At 39.4% G+C, this 19528-nt stretch overlaps 1 protein-coding gene across 1 annotated transcript in view; it reads right to left on the reverse strand.

Annotated features, from left to right (window-relative positions):
* The window catches only part of dlg5a (discs, large homolog 5a (Drosophila)), a 57414-nt gene that overhangs the window by 24723 nt on the left and 13163 nt on the right, over positions 1–19528 (reverse strand). The window contains 10 exon segments of the mRNA XM_036574034.1: positions 948–1080; positions 1736–1861; positions 2604–2788; positions 3972–4202; positions 5072–5384; positions 5675–5931; positions 8298–8481; positions 9474–9617; positions 10810–10972; positions 15353–15421. Coding sequence (XP_036429927.1) covers positions 948–1080; positions 1736–1861; positions 2604–2788; positions 3972–4202; positions 5072–5384; positions 5675–5931; positions 8298–8481; positions 9474–9617; positions 10810–10972; positions 15353–15421 — 1805 coding nt within the window.

Below are 19528 nucleotides of genomic sequence, written 5' to 3' on the forward strand. Positions count from 1 at the left end.
CCCCTCTGCCATGAATGTACTTCAAAAATGCATGTGAGGCCAAAACTATATACCACAACTGTCATTAAACAATGTCTGTGGCATGGGGAAGTGTATTTGTAACCATTTCTTATAGGAGCCTTCTATGAGGTAGCTTTCAGAGCCATTAAACTCTTTGGACATCAGGTTATCCCCACTAATGTTGCGAACAATTTGGACATGGTCATTTCTGTCTAGAGCAATTCACATCTGTGTGAGTGCAATATGGCAAAAATACAAATATGCTATACCAACTCCCATTTTACAATATACCGCACATATTATGATATCAATTCCCAAAAAGTTGAAATAAGTTGGAACAGACACAAGGCACCATTAGTGGCACATGTATTATATATACATATATATATATATATACACATATATATATATACTGTCGCAAACTATGAACAACTATGAATCAACTAGGCTTAGACAGCTATGCAAGCTGCCACAGAACCTCTTTTAATGAAACACTCTGAGGGACTTTGTTTACATCCTAACCATTTAATTAGGCAAGTTTTTCAGTGGAATTTCCCTTTAAAGAATACTGGAAAAACTTCATCTTTCATTAAAAAGGGATTCACTGGCAGCTTGCATAGCTGTCTAAGGTTTCGCCTACTTGATTCATTGTGTATATAGTCTACGATAGTATTTTTACATGTGGCACTACTGGTGCCTTGTGTCTGTTCCAATTTATCAAATCCCAGAATGTTGAAATATTATATTATGTATGGTATATCTTGAAAAATATCAATATTTTATGTATGCCATATTGCACACACACATCATCGTTAGAAATTCATCATGTGTGCCCACATAAAGCCTTGAGAGACAAGATACAAACAAAAGAGAGGAATTAAGTGTTCTTTTCTCACCTTTCACACACCTGAGCCCAGAGACAATGTGGTGTAAAGTGAGAGACTCACCCTGTCCTTCTCAAACTCCACCACTTCAGTCTCCCACTCCAGCGAGTCTGTGTCTATGGCTGAATCATGCGAGCTGTGTGCTATCAACTGGCAGAAACGTGCCTCCTTCTCCAGCTGGCTCTCCATCTTCTCCCTATAGCCCCCACAGAGCACAACCCAACACATTTCAACTCTGTGCAGACACAGTGACACGCATCATTCAGCTTGTTTCCTCTCTCAGCGGACTCCAGAGATGAAAAAGGGAAGCGAAGAAACCTATATGTCTGGAAAACCCTTTTACATTTTCTTGATCGTGAGAAGTGGAACATGTATCCAAGAGACGGCCGGAATCATATATCCTGAGTATGTATGTTGACTATTTAAATGTTTTATAAGATGCTTAGGGAATAAATACATTCCAGCAAGAAAAGTGATAAAAGCAGCATCAAGGTCACACCTCCAAAGTAGGTGAAAAGAACAGGATCAAGTAGTATGGGAATTCTGGCAAACTGTCACTAAGATACATGGGCTCAGTGAGAGAAAAGCCTGGAGGGCTTCACTGACTTTAAAAAGTCTGGAAAAGTCTTTCAAGTAGTTCTTTATTATTTTTTAAGGAGAAGGAGAGGCCTTGAATAGCTGGCATGCATTAACTAGCCACTAGAGGGAGCTTGAGGCAATGGAGCAGTGGCCGACAGACAGCACATGTCTATTTCAGGAGTCCACGTTTCATGAGTATGGGCATGAGGGAGGGAGAAAGAGCCAGAAAGAGAAGAACGTAGAAAGGCAGAAATAAAGCAAAAAATGCTCACTTTAGCTCCTTCAGCTCCCGAGCAGCATCATTCTTCTGTTTTCTCATGTCGTCCAGGTTGCGCAGGGCGTCCGCCAGGTCGCTAACTGCACGGTCCCTTTCTCTGCGCAGGTTATCACACAGGGTTCTGCCACACAGCACAAGAAAACAACACTGAAAAGACCCTACAGGAAAATCTCCTAAAGCTATACTAACTAATAAAAACGTACACGACTGTCTTCATTTCAGTAAGGCATTTCGTAGTTAAGAATTCAGTTAGAGAAAACGTTCATTAAAGGGAATTTTGTTTACAATATAAACAAAGTCATCAGTAGAGTAGTTTGAGGTGAAATGCTCTGAAACCTGCAGAGTCAGAATTAATCAGTGTAGATAGGGAACCAAGTGAGTTAAATGCCTCTGAAAGTTCCACCACAGAAACCTACCACAGGAAATTATAAATACACAACTAGATGCCTGAGACTTTTATTATTATAGTGTTGAGAAGGTTTTGACCCAAAATGTGTTTTTTTTTTTTTTTAAATGCTTTTACATGCAGGGCATTGTAAGGCAAAACAGTCTCCAAAGAAAACAATTTTTTTATCATCAACATCACATACAACAACTCAGCAGACATGTAGGTTAACTGGTGGTTTGGGACATAAAATAGCCATATTTCTGCTGTGGACATTGTGACCCCTGGTTCCCATCGCCACCACTGTAAAGAAATCAAAGTCTGTACGTCTCTCTACAATGAACCTTTTCACATTAAACCACTCTGAATGACTCACTAACTGAGTTATGCAGAATTATTGAAAAATTAGTGGAATTGCCATTTAATCATGCGGAATTTGTGGCTCTGGGCTCGCTCCATTGACATAATGTGACTGTACCGGATGCTTTCTCTTTCTGCCACGATCTTGTCTCTTTCCTGGAAGGCCCAGTCCCGGCGGCACTTTGCAACCTCAGCCTCCTGCATGGCCTCCTTCAGCTCCTGAGACATAGCCTCACACTGCTTCCTCAACACCTCGATCTCCTTATTGGCACGCTCCATGTCCAGAGTGGCTGTGTCTTGTTTCTATTCATGTCAAGTACACACAATAGAAACAACACTGCAGGTCAGAAAAGCTGATGCCATCATGTAAGTGAAACATTTATAATTATCTTGTTCCTCTGATTAGTGCTATTCTTCATTAGACATGTACAACACCTTGGATATTGAGAGTGGTTAGAACCCTTAGGGTTCCTCAGACTAAAGCCCATCCACATGGCTAAGCTCAGAATCTAAACAGAACAGCTACAGCGCCCTCTGGTGGAGCTGAATGAAAAATGTTGGCCCTTTTTTGGCAGTAGAACTGAATAATGCACTACAGATGCAGAAGAATTCTGCTATGAAAATAATCCAGTCGCTAGCATCAGATTCTAGGGAGGGATACTGTGTAATTAAGTATGTATTTCTTCATATGAACAATATGCTATGGTGAAAAGTCAAGAAAGAACAAGGAGAGAGATGAGAGCGTAACCAACCAGAAATCTCAAGTATTCAAAAAGCTCTTCAAGCATTTCACATAGAAGCAAAGAAGTAAATACTTACGAAGGTCATAACAGATAAACAGCAGAAATCTCTCTTAAAGAAAACTATAAAACTTAGAACACAATTCATAATTCTGGCTCAAATAACTTGAAAACAAGGTTATCTGAGACGAACTCAATGGAGTGCAAAGCTGAGCAATTTAATTTTGCATTATTCAGCAATGTCTGGAACAGGCATCGCTGAAAGTACAAGGCACTTCTGCATGGTGGAAGACAGAAAGAGGGCTGCTAAAAGTTTCATCTGAGAGGAGATATGAGAGGAGCACGAGAAACAGAGCTGTCTCTTTATCATTGCTGACAGCAAGCTACATTAGCCCTGTTGCCCTCATTTCCCTCTGCATTATTACGCAAAGCACTACTGTATAAAACCCAAAAACAATGAAAAGCCAAAAAGGGTCCAAATGCCCTATAGGAAGTTAGCAATTACACAAGTCAGAACGAATGCATAAGATATGCAATATTCTTTAATACTTCAAACAGTGTCTTAATTTAGTAACTATTAAGGAGGCACTTATTATTATTAATATATTTAGTATTATATAATAAGTATTAAATGCTTATGACACACATGCAACATCCAAGTTTGAAGGCATTCAGGCAAGACAAATAACATCTCAAATGCAAAATAATTTCAGTATTCATATACTTCAGTTCAGCTCTGCGAGTACCTGTCTGGCTTGGTAGTACTCCCGCAGTAGCTGGTCCCTCTGGATGATGGCTTCAGTTCTCTCTTTCCTGGCCACATCTCGCTCCTCGCGCACAGTCTCGATGTCTTTACAGGCCTGACTCAGCTCTTTCTGCGCCTCCGCTTTGTCCTTCACTTCATGGCAGTATTTCTCCAGCAGCTCGTTCCGCTCACAGATGGCTCTGTCTCGATCCACCAGCGATGAATTAAGCTCCTGTAAAGCACAATACTGTCAGTAAATGTCACATCATACCCTGATGAATATATATGCTTGGGATTTTACTCATCGGCCTGGCAAGTCATATCAAGACTTTTATCATCAAAGACCTTACAGTATTATAATAATACAAAGCAAGAAAATACATGCAGGTTATCTCGCTTGAGTTATTTCCCAAATGCTAATTTCAATTTCATAATGTCTGTCTGTTTATGTTCCATCTTAGATCTGCAGGCATTGGCCTTCTGCAAATAGCCTCCCAATAAATAACTGAAAAAGTGAAAAGGGCTCTTTCTGTTATTATGTTTTAAACTGTAGAGCTCAGTTCCACCTTTTATTAGGCAGTCAAGCACTTTTAAGAAACATTTGAAAATGTATCTCTTTAATGCAGCTTTTAATTTAGATTCTACCTTTCTTTTTACACTACCTTTTTAATATTATCTGTTATTGTCTATTTTAATGAATACTCTTCGCTGTCATTTATTTGTTTTTTTCTTTTATTACTGTTACTTCATCACTTTTCTATAAAGCACTTTGAGCTGCTGCTTGTACGAGATATGCTCTGTAGTTGTTGTTGTTGCTGCTGTTGTTGTCATGTAGGCATATCATTTATACAACAGATCTACAAGTATTTTTGCTATTTTACACCAGGGCTTGTAAAGTCATAATCTTATTTTACATATCAGTACAGCTTGTGGGCTTCTAATCAAAGACCTTACAGTACATACCACATTAAAAAGCCAAGAGCATCTAGCCTGACTTTTCACATCTGCCTTTTACTAAGATCTAAAGGAGAGCAACTACAACCTACAGATATTTCTCATTAGAAACTACATACAAGTCCCTAGACCTCTCCTCACTGTTACCTGTCTGAGTGCTTCTAACTCTTCGCTGGCCACCATCCTCTCCGATGAGGTGTTTTTCAGTCGAGCCTCGGCTGCTTCCAGCTCTGTCTGCAGCTTGTCCACCTCTTTGATCACCTGGTCCCTTTCGCTCATGATCAGCCTGTACTCGTTAAACACAGAGTCCCGCTCCTCTTTGTACTTCTCAGCATCCTTCACTGCCTTCAGCTGGAAGTTCTTATAGCGTGTCACCTCCGACTGCAGCCTCTCCATCTCTCTCTGCAGCTCCTTATTCTGAGAAGAGGCCTTATTCAGCTCCTGCTGAACAGAATCAAACCTGAAATGGTACACAGACACAGTGGTCAGAGCTCCGAACATAATGTGCTAAGCTCACTGCTTATGTTTGGTGACAGACTGTAACTTTTTTACTCTTAACTTACTTTTTTTTGTTATAGGTATCTGTTAGATTGAGGTATTGAGGTTTCAGCTGCCAGACAAAACTGAGATTTCAGTCTCTATATTCAGTTATATTATTGTAAACATAAACAATGGCAAAGCACTGTAATGGCCAGCACATATTAGATTTCAAACTCACATGTATGTGCAACTATAGTTACCACTGCTTACCTCCGAATTGAGGCGGAGTACTGTTGCTGATAGTGGATGGCCGTGTCTCTCTGCTTTATCAAAGTTTCAAGCTGTTTCTGCAGCCGCCTGTTCTCCTCCTCCGCGTGCTCCAGTCGACTCAGGTCCGTGTTGTGATTGGCTACCTTTTCGCTATACCGTTTGCTCAAGCTGTCGTACTCTTTCTTCAGCCCCTCCAGCTTATCCATGGCTGTGTCATACAGCTTCAGAACCTCTGATGATCCATTCTCTCTAATAACCTAAGCAGGAAACACAACAATCGCTCAACACCTCAAATAAATAAGCATAAAATTTCTTTTTAGCTCAAAAGCCAAAATAAATTACATAATACAAACACCAGAGGGCAACCATGCATCAAAAAAGAGCACAGTGACTCCACAGCACCAGCACTACAGCAATTGATTTTGTAATTCATTTCATGTTAATAATGATCAATCAAAATGAAATGAGTGATTATCCCATGGGAATATCAATACTTTCAGAAAATCTATCAATATACTGAGCAAATGAATTCACATCTCTGAACTGCACTGAACACCTTTTGCAGTAATAATCATAAAGGAGCAACATTTTATGTGAACGCAAATTTAAAGCCAAGTGCTTAAAGAGGCCTTTTTGTGTTTGAAAAAAGAAGACGTCACATTGTGCCTCAGGTCAATCTGAAGCGGCCACTCTTGTTCTGATTCGCTGCAACTGGATCGGACTATCCCTAAGGCCATGTAATCGTGCTTACAGTATTGACTAACTGTAAGAGTCTTGGAGTCTGCTCCCATCAGTCAAACAGCACTTGCCCTTCCAGGCTGCCCTTTTCACAGTGAGTGACGCGTGTGCTGAGGCTCCTGAGGGAAACAGGGCAGGGTAAGCACTGCTGACAGGTCAAAAGCCCCCTTTAGTCCCTCTCCAAAGTTCTGCTGCTGCCATCACACAAACGGCACAGGCCGTGCACACACAGCAGCTCTGCGCGCTACTGCTGATACTGTGAATCTCCTGTTAATGCTTCACTGCAGGATAAAGACCTCTGCAAAAGACGCCCTGCCGACAGTCGAATGTTTCAGGGATTTAATCTAGGAGGAAGTCTGATAAATCAGACAGCAAGGGGGAAAAAAAAATGAAACGAGAGTTCTTGTGACAGGGGCCCAATATGACTGGTGTAGCGAGACGTGTTCGTGTTGACACAGTTACATCTGATCAAATAATCTCCAGGCTCAACAGCTTATGATTCACTGCATGTCAAGGTCAGGTGAGAAGGCTGGTGTTCAGGTCTGCCCGCAGTGCCACAGGCTGGGTGAATCCAGAGAGAAAAAAAAAAAAACAGAAAAGCCATTGCACATGGGCATGTTTCAGCAGGACATTTGGCCAGGGATGTACTACACACATTCATAATGAATTTACATTCACTAATCCATAAAAGACAAAGTGAAGATAAATGATTTGCATTCCTTGGTGGTTTCCATGGCTTTTTTGAAAATATCTTATTTCATAGATCAATGTTTAATAAAGCACCAGTGCAATCAAACTACAGCTTTTTGCAGATGCTTTTTGATATTCCCAAAGACTCTTACACTGGATATAAAAACATTTTTCTCTTATTTTAAAGCCAATAACAGAAGACATTTATAAGTGTCTCATGCATGTTTGGGTAAAAGCAACCTATACAAATACCTGACAAAATAAAATGAAAATAAAAAGGCTTTGATGTTTCACTCAGCAACCAACACCAAAGAGCTGCATGTCCACAAACTAAATGGCCCTCAATCACACGGTCCGATTAAGATCCTAATTTGCTTAATATTTGCATGCTTATGCAAAGAAAAAAAAGGTGTGGTGCAAAAAAACAAAAGCATGCAAGAACTGCATCATGAGGACACATGATAACTTAAATAATTCACTTCCTAGGTCAGGGGAAGAAGAGGAATGTGTCTGTACCACCATGGTCAGAATGGCCATCTCTAAACTAAACATGTAGGGGACCAGTCACGCTGTTAAATAATTCTGATCTATTTTCCAGCTGCTGAACAACTGGAACAAAAATCCAGAGTTCCTCTGCATAGCTTCAGTTAGTGGGGGTGTGTCCATATAGGCATTGCACTAACATGGCCATGCGCCCTCCCTCTACTGCAAGTCACTAGTTTAGCAGTGAAATTTTACATTTTCTGTGGAATTAACAAACTTTCTTTAGTCTTTACTCTGAGTTGACATGCCAAACTGTGTTGCTGAAGTGTGTGTGTGTGTGTGTGTGTGTGTTTAGAGGGGCTGAGCTAGTGGGTGACCATGGACAGACTGGCCATGTTATGCCACCGCACTAAATCTCTTCATCTGATACATGATGAAAGATGTCACTGGTTCCTTTTTTTCCTGGCTTTCGACTCAAATGGTTTCTCACAGTCAAATATGGCCAAAAACTGAATAACTTAATTTTATTCATGGAGACTTGTTTCACATTTCCTTACAACCAAACATTTTACATCCAAACCTCTTATTTTAAATGACAACAGTAATCAGCATTTTTTCTATTCACACTTTTTTTTCTTGATTTAACAGTGCCATCATTTTCCCTGAAGTACACTTTGTATCACTGGACATGTGTAGTTTGTTACAGCTGTACCTGTTGTTGCTGCAGTCTCATATCAGCCACCTCTTTCTGGTCCTCTGAGTGGAGTCTCTTGAGTTCTTCACAGCTCTGTTTCAGATGGTTGTGCTCTCTCACAAGCTGAGCGTTATCTCTCCTCATCACCTCCATCTCCTCCTTCAGCTGAGACTGATCACTCAGTAGACGACTGTGCAGCATGCTGAGACAGAAAAAAACACAATTTTATTTAGTTTGATATGTTACTAGGGCTCTTTTTTAGAACAAGGTACAAGAGATTTTCACTTACGAAATTAACACACACTAACACATGCTAATTAACACATAGTCTGAGGCTTTTCTGTGTTAAATGTAGCACAATGTCCTGGAGTAACGATATTTCATTCCTCACTCAATACATCTGTGGTGAAAAATTCAAAGTTCATTTTGACTTAGTCCTTTTTGAAAAACTCACTACAGATTAATCATCATAACAATTGGTAGCCATTATACCAACACCGTCTTATTTTGAGGCACAGTCTTTCTCTCCTCTTGAGTCACGAGATGCATGTATGCCTCATTTACAAGTCTTTAAAACCCACCGGTCTTGCTCATAAAGGTTGAACGGAAAATTGCAGAAAATAATAATCTTCGTCTCCCCCATCCCGCCCTTCTGTGTGCATATTCCAGCAAAGCAGGCATGTTGACAGGAGGCCTCGTGTCCTTACATGACTAGATAATAACCAGAATTACTGTAGCTGGCACATCTGTGTGTATATGGCTGTCCGTAGGAGAACATGTCAGGATTATGCACAAACTACAGTATGTTTATGACTGAGATTACAGCATATACTGCCCTTCCATTTGGTGTAAAATATAAGACTTTCCCCAGCAACGTAAACGCTATGGATCTGACTCGCTACACAACATTTTTATGAGAAAAAAAGTCACTAGAGAACACCCAAAAGGCATTGGGCAAATTAACAGCATTGCATTCATCTTCTGTCTTCAGACATTTAACAGAGCTTTAATAACACTGCTGAGTATTCCGGCTTTAATTAAAACCTCTACTACAAACATAGCAGATGGCTCTTAGCACCCGCATCTCGCTGTGTCGGAGCAAGGCAACCTGCCCTCCCCTTCCTCCTGCTCAGCGGGAAAAGCCCACAGACTCCCAGCAAGCGCATGGCCTGCAGCAAGCAGCATAACACTCACTGGTAGAAGTCAGCTTCCTTCACGGCCTCTTCACATCTTTTCAAGGTCTTGGTGTGCTGGTTCTGCAGAGACTGCAGGTCCGCCATGGCCTTCATGCATTGCGTCTTGAGTCTCTCGTAATCGTGACCAGCTTTGGAATTTGGCCTTTTGGAGACAAGAGCAATACATCAACACAGTGTCCATCTCCATCTGCAAGGGCGGTTCAATGTTAACACTGATAAAAGAAACTGGGATGGCTTCTCCATATCCTAATACATAATTTCAATGTGTGTCCAAAAGTCTGAAAAATGCATGTTTCAATGCAGCGGTCCTTACTGTTTTTCCAAAGGAATTCAGGAGAGTGTTAAAGACAGGCACATTTACAGCAACTCACCAAAGGCATATACATTCAGCAAAACTGTCTGCTAATTTGTCTTCCCACAAAATGCAGCATATTTTTACAATGCATCCAATACAAGGTCATATTTGTAATATGCCTCATGTCAATCAATATAGCCTTTTATGCAGGCAAGCACTGCAGTAGCACAGACAAAGCACAGTAGCTGTTTGGTTTTTGCTGCATTTTGCAAGCAGCGTGCCAGCATGCATATACAGAACAACAGTGACCGATTTAAAAACAAATTCCTAAAATGTTCCACTTCGCTGGCCATGCTGCATCACTTATGGTATAAAACAAGTGTGCCTAATTAGTGCAAATAAAGATCAACAATCTTCAAGATTATCCACAGATTACACTATTCCAAGGAGAAACTAAGTAAGATTTATCTTTCCTTTTCTAAACTGCATGACAGACGTAAAGCATTTGATGGAACCTTGGGTCCTACCTTTTGGTTCTGCCCCAAAACGTCTTCTTTTTTGGGCTAACATATTTAACTGGTTTTCCAAGATGTACGACAGAGAGATTTCTCCTGACCCAGTATTGGCTCTGATTGGTTGCTCGGTTACCTCACTTTTCTTACCATATAGACAACAGCAGGCATTAATGTTTGGCATTGGTTTGGCAAAAAGGATTATTTCTTCCTTTCTTCCATACACTTGGCGAAATTACAATGAATCAATACAGGTTCCATCAAGAAGTATAAAAAGGTATGGGACCCTTTCATTGAACACCTTCAATGCTGATGACTGAACTGTGGCATCCCACTTGGTAATTTAACTTCAGTCCAAACTGCCAAGATTAACATCAACAGATCAACATTATCTTTTCTGCATTATGCTATAAACTAAGCTAATATTTAGTAACTGATACTTGTCACAAGAGCTGCCAACTCAATGTTGAGGTTTTTCCCCAGCTAAGAGTCCATAGTGTCAATAAGTGCAGGGGTGTGGACAGTACCTGCAGTCATCGAAGGTGGTGCCTGGAGACGCGAGAGCAAGGCGTTTTCGGAGCTCGTCCCGTTCCCTGGTCACCTGTCTCAGCTGGAACAGGATGGTGTCCAGGTTCTCGCTGGCTGGCCGGTTGTCATTGAGTGCAGGTGGAGGTGATGAGGCTTTGGTACCTGCAACAGTGAGCAAGTCACCGGGGCAAAGGCACCTTCACAAAGAACTAACACTGCGGTACACACTAGGAATGTGTGTGGTTATCTGGATATTTAACCCCACCTCAGTACTCTTTTACTTATTTGAGCATTTAAATAAGGAATGTACAGTTGTGAACAAAAAATTAAATAAATCGTAGAATGCTTTGTAATTTTTACATAAGGTTTTGGCTGAGCGTGTAACATAGAACCACAGAGAATGTCAGGACACAAACGATACATAAACATTTTTAAAATATAGATATTAGGACTAAATTCACCTGGAACTGAAATGTAAAGCCTATTTGTAGAGTGTTACAAATGCAGTATAATAAAGAAAATGCAGACATTTTAGCACAGTAGCACAGTGTTTGTACGATGCCAATCTGCTGATATCGATATGATTCCAATATCATTGTGCTTCCCTACAGTTAAGCTGTATATAGAAACATTTCAAACAAAAAAAAAAGACAATTCTTGCCGTTATCGTTCTGTAGGTCAGCTAGTGACATGTTGAATTAAGCGTAACCTAAAATACAATTTTAATTATACACAATATAATAAATCAGCCAAACAATAAGGTATAGTTCACTTCCTATCTTAGCTACATGAAACAACCAAATGTTAATCCTAGTATTCTCGTTGGGAATGCTATTCGTTTAAAACCGCAGATATTCAAATAGCTAAAATGGTTAAAATGCCCAATACAGCCAGTGGAAAAGATCAAAACCATAGATCAGAATCCTCAGTCCTAGAGAATTATACAGTCTGAATTATTGCACTAATGAATGGCTTGATAATTAGTAAATCCAGTGTGTACAGTGCAGAGCCGAGCCCTCTTAGACAAGAACAGAAAAACGCTGCCACTGACAGACATTAAGGTTATGACACACTGCAAAGATCCTGAGGCAGACAATGAAAGCAGGGAGATCTGATGATTAGAATTGGGGGAGAGCAATTCAACAGTATACCATTGACAAGCCTTAGACAACCAACAAACCCAGACCTAAAATAAATTCCAACCTTTAAGGGATGACTAGGTCTATAACCCTCAGGAAAAAATGCATATAATTAAAAATATAAAAATAGGTCAAACAGCAGACATTCTGAACACTTTATGTAAATGATGACCTTAAAAAGATCAGACTAAGATTCCTCTTTAATCTTCTGGTCTCTGGTATGACAATCTGCTGCAAATATTCAGAGAATTATTTCAGATTAATGTAGCAACAATGACAATAATCTCCATAAGAGATAAAAGCTGAGCAGAGAGCACAAGATTTGATAAAAGACTATTTCACCCTCTTTCTAGGGACCTTTAAGAATTAGGGATGCACCAATAATGGATTTGTGTTGTTTTTTAAAATGTACGTCTGTACCGATGCCCACATACAAATCTAAATCTAAACATCTGTCAATGATAACTGTCGATAATTTTTAAAGAAATTAAACGCCCATACCGATATGTTTCCAACAACATTGTGCTCTCCCATAGAGAATGTTGGCCCAGCAATACCTGCTCTGTGCATTCATTTTTTTAATGCCTCTGAACTGAATATCTTACGTTAGATTTCTAACTATGCCTACACATACGTGCTCTCAGCAATGAGGTCAAACAAGCTTTATACAATGTTAGCAAGCGTCCCACTTAACCTACAGAGAAAATGTATGTTTTTATTGATACATGTAAATTGATGCATGTAAATTATTCACATTAGCCTGCTACAGTTTTTTTTGTTTAGAATTACACCAAGCGATTTTCTATTCAATAATGCCATACTACTGAGCTGGACTATGTTGCTGTACCACAACAACTAATTTGCCTCCATGTAAAATTAGCATGGTTACAAAACAAAAAACTACACACATATAAAGAAAATAACACACTAAAATAGGGAATGTGATGATATGGGAGTTGTGAGCCGATGCAGATATCTGATATTTTTCATGTTCATATCAGGCGATGCTTGCACAAACATTTAGAATATGTGGACATTTCGATTAGATCCATCCGCATTAGCATTACAGAGAAATGTAACACTTATTTGTACAGGATTACAAATGTAGCATCAAAATAAAAGTTCTGTTCTTCCAAAGACAACCAATACGTCATCGCCTTCAGCTCGTGCCTGCAACCAAATCACAGCCGTGATGGTATTCGCAATAACACGACCTCGAGTGTTCTATTGCTTTTATGCAACAGTTAAATAAATGAAATAAGTAAGAAATTAATAAATTGGGCTGTGAACGTGGCATTTAATATGTTTAAATGTTAGCAATTCCTTCCGCTTAATTATAGTTCCTTAACAAGCAGCTTGTTGCTACGTCAGAGTAATGAACTCGCTGCACAGTATGCTGCAAGCCTCACCTTTTGATTTACGGACTGAGCCATAAAACTGCCACAAAATCACCTTTAGCTCAGTTCTGTCAATTTTTGCTAGATCAATATTAAAGTTGTTTTGTTTCAGCCACTCTGTAAAGCATCTTACAGCCCATTTTGTTTGGCGAATGGTATTCGGTTCATTTCTGGCTAATTCCAGGTTGTTTAGGTGTTCTTCTGTCACAGCTGCCGACTGACAAGCTTGCTCAATGGTGATGACAGTTTCGGAATTTAGTGTAGTCTCATCTTCAGAGTCTGACCAAATCGGTTGAAGGTCAAATGTAATCCTAAAAGTATCCATTTTCCAGTTTGTGGCAAAGTAAGAAGTAAAACGTTCAAATGGCTTGAGCGTCTCCTACAGCTGCCAAAGCCGTTGCTTAGCAACGTTGTCTCAGCGACGTGATACAGTGTTCATGAAAAAGCCGTGATGTTATGGCAAAATAACATCACAGTTAGAACACTTCTCAACCAATCAGCTTGCGTGGCCAGAACTAACTGTTTTGTGTGTGTGTGTGTGTGTGTGTATGTGTGTGTGTATATAAACGTCTGATATCATGTATCCCTAGTTGTGAGCAAATCTAAGTGTGCTACCCTCTTCACAACAGTAACCACTTGGGAGATAAATAATTATCTGATTGATTAACTGTTAACTGACAAATAAGCAATTATTCAACCAATGCTATTAGTTAAAAGAAAATCTTCATTTTTTATCAATTTATATCAACAACAACATATTTGAATAGAATATATGAAGGCTCAACAGATGACTAGTTACGTTCAATAGACCTACTTAAAATGAAGTGCGTAGCTCAAAACAGACAACTATTTTGTCCATGTTCTCTGAGAGAAAGTGTGATGCATGGCAGTGTGAGGAAATCACACAAGGGTGTGCAAATTGATAGAGAAGGACGTGGTGGAAGGTGACAGCTTTCGAGAGCTACTGAGGTCCACTGAGCCAAGGCTAGCCCTGGTCATGGCATTCATGTTTGTTTTAACTCGAGTAAAAGTAACGAGCGGTAAATATAAATTTAGAACGTTCAGTAGGTCATCATTATATATATATTATATATAGTAATAAATCAACGTTTTAATTTTTGGTTGTATCTTCATGATCATACTATAGTTGTCAGCTCCTTGGTTTATACAAAACCAGGTTCTTACGTATCGTTTGTTTTAGCTTTCCGGGCCGTTTACTTTTTAAACATGCTGATGCCTGACCACACCTATCAGTACTACGCTCCACAGCCCATATGAGAAACGCTTTTTAATATCTTGGTGCATTAATACAGATGTCAGCTGAAATGTACATTTCTCAATGGCTTCAAACGTGGCTCAGCCAGTCATTGATTTTTGGTTTGCTGATAATTACCAACTAATGATGATCGGTTATCAGTCAAAAGAATCAGCCAAAACTCGCATCCCTAATAGCCGTATAATTGATCCATATAATTCAGCCCTAATGGGTCGATTAGAAGCACAGGTTACCGCTACTTAATCTATAAACTTAGACAATTATTTTCTGAATCAAGGCTCTGTGGTTCACTGAGAGAACCAAAGAGCAGCTGTCCTTAAAGGAAGTCGTACAGCAGGCTTCATCCCTGTTCCCTTTTTCTCACTGCCTTGTCACTCTGCTTCTCTCACAAGACTTATGCAGGCACAGGCCATTGTAGGTGTCTCTGGCAAAACTTTCCGGCTCCTTCAGAGGTTTGTGCTGAGTCATTTGGAGAGGAGGCATCCACAGAACAGCAATGAGTGTGCACATTTTCTTCTTCTGGCACTGAACCAGTAAACTGTGTTCTGCCTCACAACACGCTTCAGCCTGGACTTCGCCACCATTCATTTTGCCAAGAATAAACTGGTGATTTGGAGGAGGTGAAGATAAATAAACAGACACAGACATGCATATTTACACACACACAACCAAGCATCAGTGTGTCAGTTTGCATATGGGGAAAAGTCTAGGTGATAAGCCTCCAACATACCAACACTGCTGAGGGAACTGCTGCTCTCGGAATCTGAAGGCATAGTGGACAGGACGCTGTAGGTAGACCCTGTACAGGAGAGATAAAAGCAGAATATGTTTAATAATGCAACAAAGAATAAATGCTAACCAAGGAAACACTTCTATGCAGAAGAAGAAATTCCTTTTATCTCAATAATAGTCATGTGTGTGAAATGGCTGTGCACTGACAAACATTCATTTTGACACCGTCACTATAACACAGGGATACAAAACCATTTACAGAATGCAGAAACTGGGACTAGATTCACCTCGGACCAGATGCACAGCAGCCCAGCATTGCCTAAATGTTTTGCAGATGCACAGTACAACAGAACAAGTCATCAAATATTGATTTGCAATATCAGCCAAATCAAATGATCTATATCTGCCAATACCACTAAAAATCCAGTCTCATTGTGAATCCCTGGTAGTACACAAATAATGAGTAAAAAATAAGGTACAAAGTAACCTGATAATGAGAACATTCATGATAATTAGGACATATAATTAGGCATACATATACATATTGTTACTGTCAAAAAAATTGCCAATGGCATTTCTATTGTAAACCAATGAAGAAGTTCAAGAGATTTTATTCCAAGAAATTCTGGAGCATTCCTATTGATCGATTCATCATGAAAAGTTCACACAATGTAAAGAGCAGCTGCTGTGCTCAAATGATGTAGAAAAAGAAAAACGAAAAAATGAAGAGACTTTTATTTGGACAGCAACAATATTTGTACCAACACAGATCTGTGCAAAGTGATGGCACCTATCCGATACAGCATTGGCACTGGGCCGACATCCGTAGAAAACTGCTTGTAGCGTAATAAGATAAAGCAAGCAGGTCAATATAAAGACCTACAAAGATGTACGTTTGCTTTGGGCTGGGCAATATGACAACATATATTGCTACTGTGATAAACTATGTCACAATACAATACAATACAATACAATACAATACAATACAATACAATACAATATGCTTTTCTAAAAATACTGTGCTTATGGTCAGTACTTGTAGAACACTGACCATGTCTGTTTCATTATAAAGAGAGCAAAATTAGTCCTGTTTAACTGGATTTAGTGCAACAAGGTATGGCAAATTTCGAATGAGAATCACTGTATTCACAGTTTTTGATGGTATTTTTAAAATGCAGCATTAGGGCTGTGATGATAACTGCACTACCGCAATACCGCAGTCATGTGGTGCCTATCGCAGGGTTGAGCTCGTTACTATCATCACCACAATTTTTTTTTTATGAACACAGTAATTACTGTTTAGTTATCACTGACTTTCACGACTGTCTTTCATCCTATGTTCAAGGGCTTCTAGAGAAACAAAACATTTCAGTTGCTGGTCATTTCAGCTTCACACACGAGGGGGAGGGAGAGTCTATTAAACATATGGGGGATTTCTTTTGTGTGGGAGTGATTATCATTAATTACTTCTAGGATTGAGTACTTGCAATATCTACAGATAACGTTCAACTGAACACACACACACACACACACACAAAATACACAGATATAAAACACAGACGCATAAACAGTCGTAGTTAGATTTTAATTGCAAGTGTTTATAGTGCTTAAACCTCCAAACCACAGAGATATGTTGCTTTTTCACCACGGTAAGAAGAAAAAATATCCATACCATCACAGCCCTATGCAGCACTACTGTTTTTTTCTCTATTCCAACTGATCAGATGTCCGAAAAAATAAATACTTGTGCCATCATGTAATGTGAAAACATCTTAAAATATTGCAATATTACATATTTTTCCTATCTCCCACCACTATGTTTGCTATTGTTTTGTGCAAAGTAAAAACCACAGTGTTGGTGGTGTAAAGTCAGTATTTAAAAAGAAGTGGCATATTCATACATACTAGTGTTATAAAAATACAAGACGCCCAAACCATCTCATTTATCCCAACACCACCCCCCGGCACCCCCAAAGCTCTACATAACACTCAGAACATGCAGGCATTATTATACATCCATTCTTCAAAAAGGTTCTGAACGTGACTGCTGAGTGAAAAGGGAAAAGAAGTCATTAAATCCTCCTGATTACTGCAGCCCTTCCACTCCAGGGTCCTTTCTCCTCCTCCTGTTGCTAACGATGAGTGTATAGTGGTCACAAGGCCATGTCTCATTATCAGAGTTCTCCCCAGGCCTCCACACTGAGAGGCAGCAGCCCTGCCTAGAGCAGAGCAGAGCAGCAGAGCCAAGCTCCTCTCATCTGCTTTCACACACACAGTCACTCAGTAGTCAGCACTCTGCTTTGATTTCACACCATCGTCGGATGAGGAGCGAGAAATACACACCAGACAAGCAAATTTAGCAGCTAGGATGAGACTATCTATATCTCTGTGTTGTCAGTCCTGTGCTAGGTCTTGAGGTTTGACACACTGGTAACTGCAATTTCTGTGGAGTTTTGGGAGGTGATATTTCGTTATCTAAATGCTGTCATTTCAATTTGATAGTTTGCCATCTAGATATTAAAGATACTGAGAATCAACAGCTTGTTAGTTTATCACTGTATCAATAAGTTGAATTTCTTGTTAATTAGCCTACTAATTAGAAATGTCTCAGTTATTACTAGAGACTACCCCAATACTAATCAGAGTCCTTTAAGATTGAGTATTGAGTCCCAAGCCAATGTAAAGATTGAACTTTACCCTTTAAAATGCATCATCGACATGGATCTATTAAAAGATCCTATACCTATATCTATCAGATTGGATCAGGACATCCCCATTAATTACTTATGGCTTTAATAGAGGCCTTAATAAATACCTAATAATAAATAATAATAAAGCATCCAAAGCAATGCTCTAAATTTGAACAGCCTCACAGGTAGGGATGCAAGAAAATAGCGATACACTTGAGTATCACAATATTAATGTTTTGCGATACTCTATCGATTCTCAAACAGTATTGATTTTTAATGAATAGTTTACATGCAAAGAATCGCAGTGATTCATTTTGTGTTTTGTTTAAACCCCCACCGCTAGATGGCAGTGTTGCAATCTATCTTCAGCCATTAGACTCTTACACTCCAATGTAACCAAGTAGCGTAAGGGCGCATGACTAACGTTAGTATTCGCAAACCAAACTGAGCAGTAACGCTACCACTGACGGCCGAATCCAAAACACTTAGACTGGTGCTCTAACAATTTGTCCTACCTATCGAGCGAGCAAGCCCATATCACTACTATAGTGTAGTAATTTGTGTCTTTAACGCTAATGCCACTTTACTTCAAAACTGTTGTACAGGCTATTATATTGTCCAGCTTAATGTTACTACTTACACCCTGATAAGGTGATTTAGGCTCTCAAAATATCCTGTTCTGATTGCATAAAAAGTAGACTTTGTCTTTTACTTAAGATTTTATGCATATGGTCATGTGTTTTTTTATACTATGACAGTTTTTCTAAAATTATACTTAAAAATCGCAATGTACAGCCTTGCTTACAGAATCGCAATATACTGAATCGTAACTTCTGTTTTATGATACGTATTGTATTGCCAAGTTCTTGCCAATACAAAGCCCTACTCATAAGCCAGATTTCTGTGTCGTATCATCAGAGAGTCTAGCACTTTTTGGCGAAGAATCCCCTACCTTGACAGAAAAGGCCCATTTGACTGACAAACAAAACAACCAACCACAGACCACATTTTCTGTGCAACGTATGCGTTATAGATTTTAAAACAGCACTGAAAAAACACAAAACAATAAAAAAACAGCACACACTAAAGTGGTATGTGCCAGCAAACATGAGAGGATATCTTGTTTACCAGCTACTACATGCTTCAAATGATATATAATGGATAATATTTTTAAAAGCTTTATTCAATCCAGCAAAAAATCTCGCTATGAAAGGCTCTTTGTCACAGCACATACAGCAGGCAACTGCAGGCAAAAGAGTGTTTCCCATTGGTCTGATACAAAATGCTGCACGATAGCCAACCAGCATGCAACAAAATCCTGATTGCTGAGGCCAGCTTAACGTCCAGTTAGACCTGTCACAATTGCAACATATTCTCATACTTGAGCCGATCACAATTATTTTCCAAATTTGCTAGCTTTCGAAATTACACTGTTCCACATTCTCATGTTTGAGCTTGAGCTGCGTCTTTCAAACAATTTTGAG

This window comes from Colossoma macropomum, unplaced genomic scaffold, assembly GCF_904425465.1.
Source record: "Colossoma macropomum unplaced genomic scaffold, Colossoma_macropomum, whole genome shotgun sequence".
Taxonomy (NCBI): Eukaryota; Metazoa; Chordata; class Actinopteri; order Characiformes; family Serrasalmidae; genus Colossoma; species Colossoma macropomum.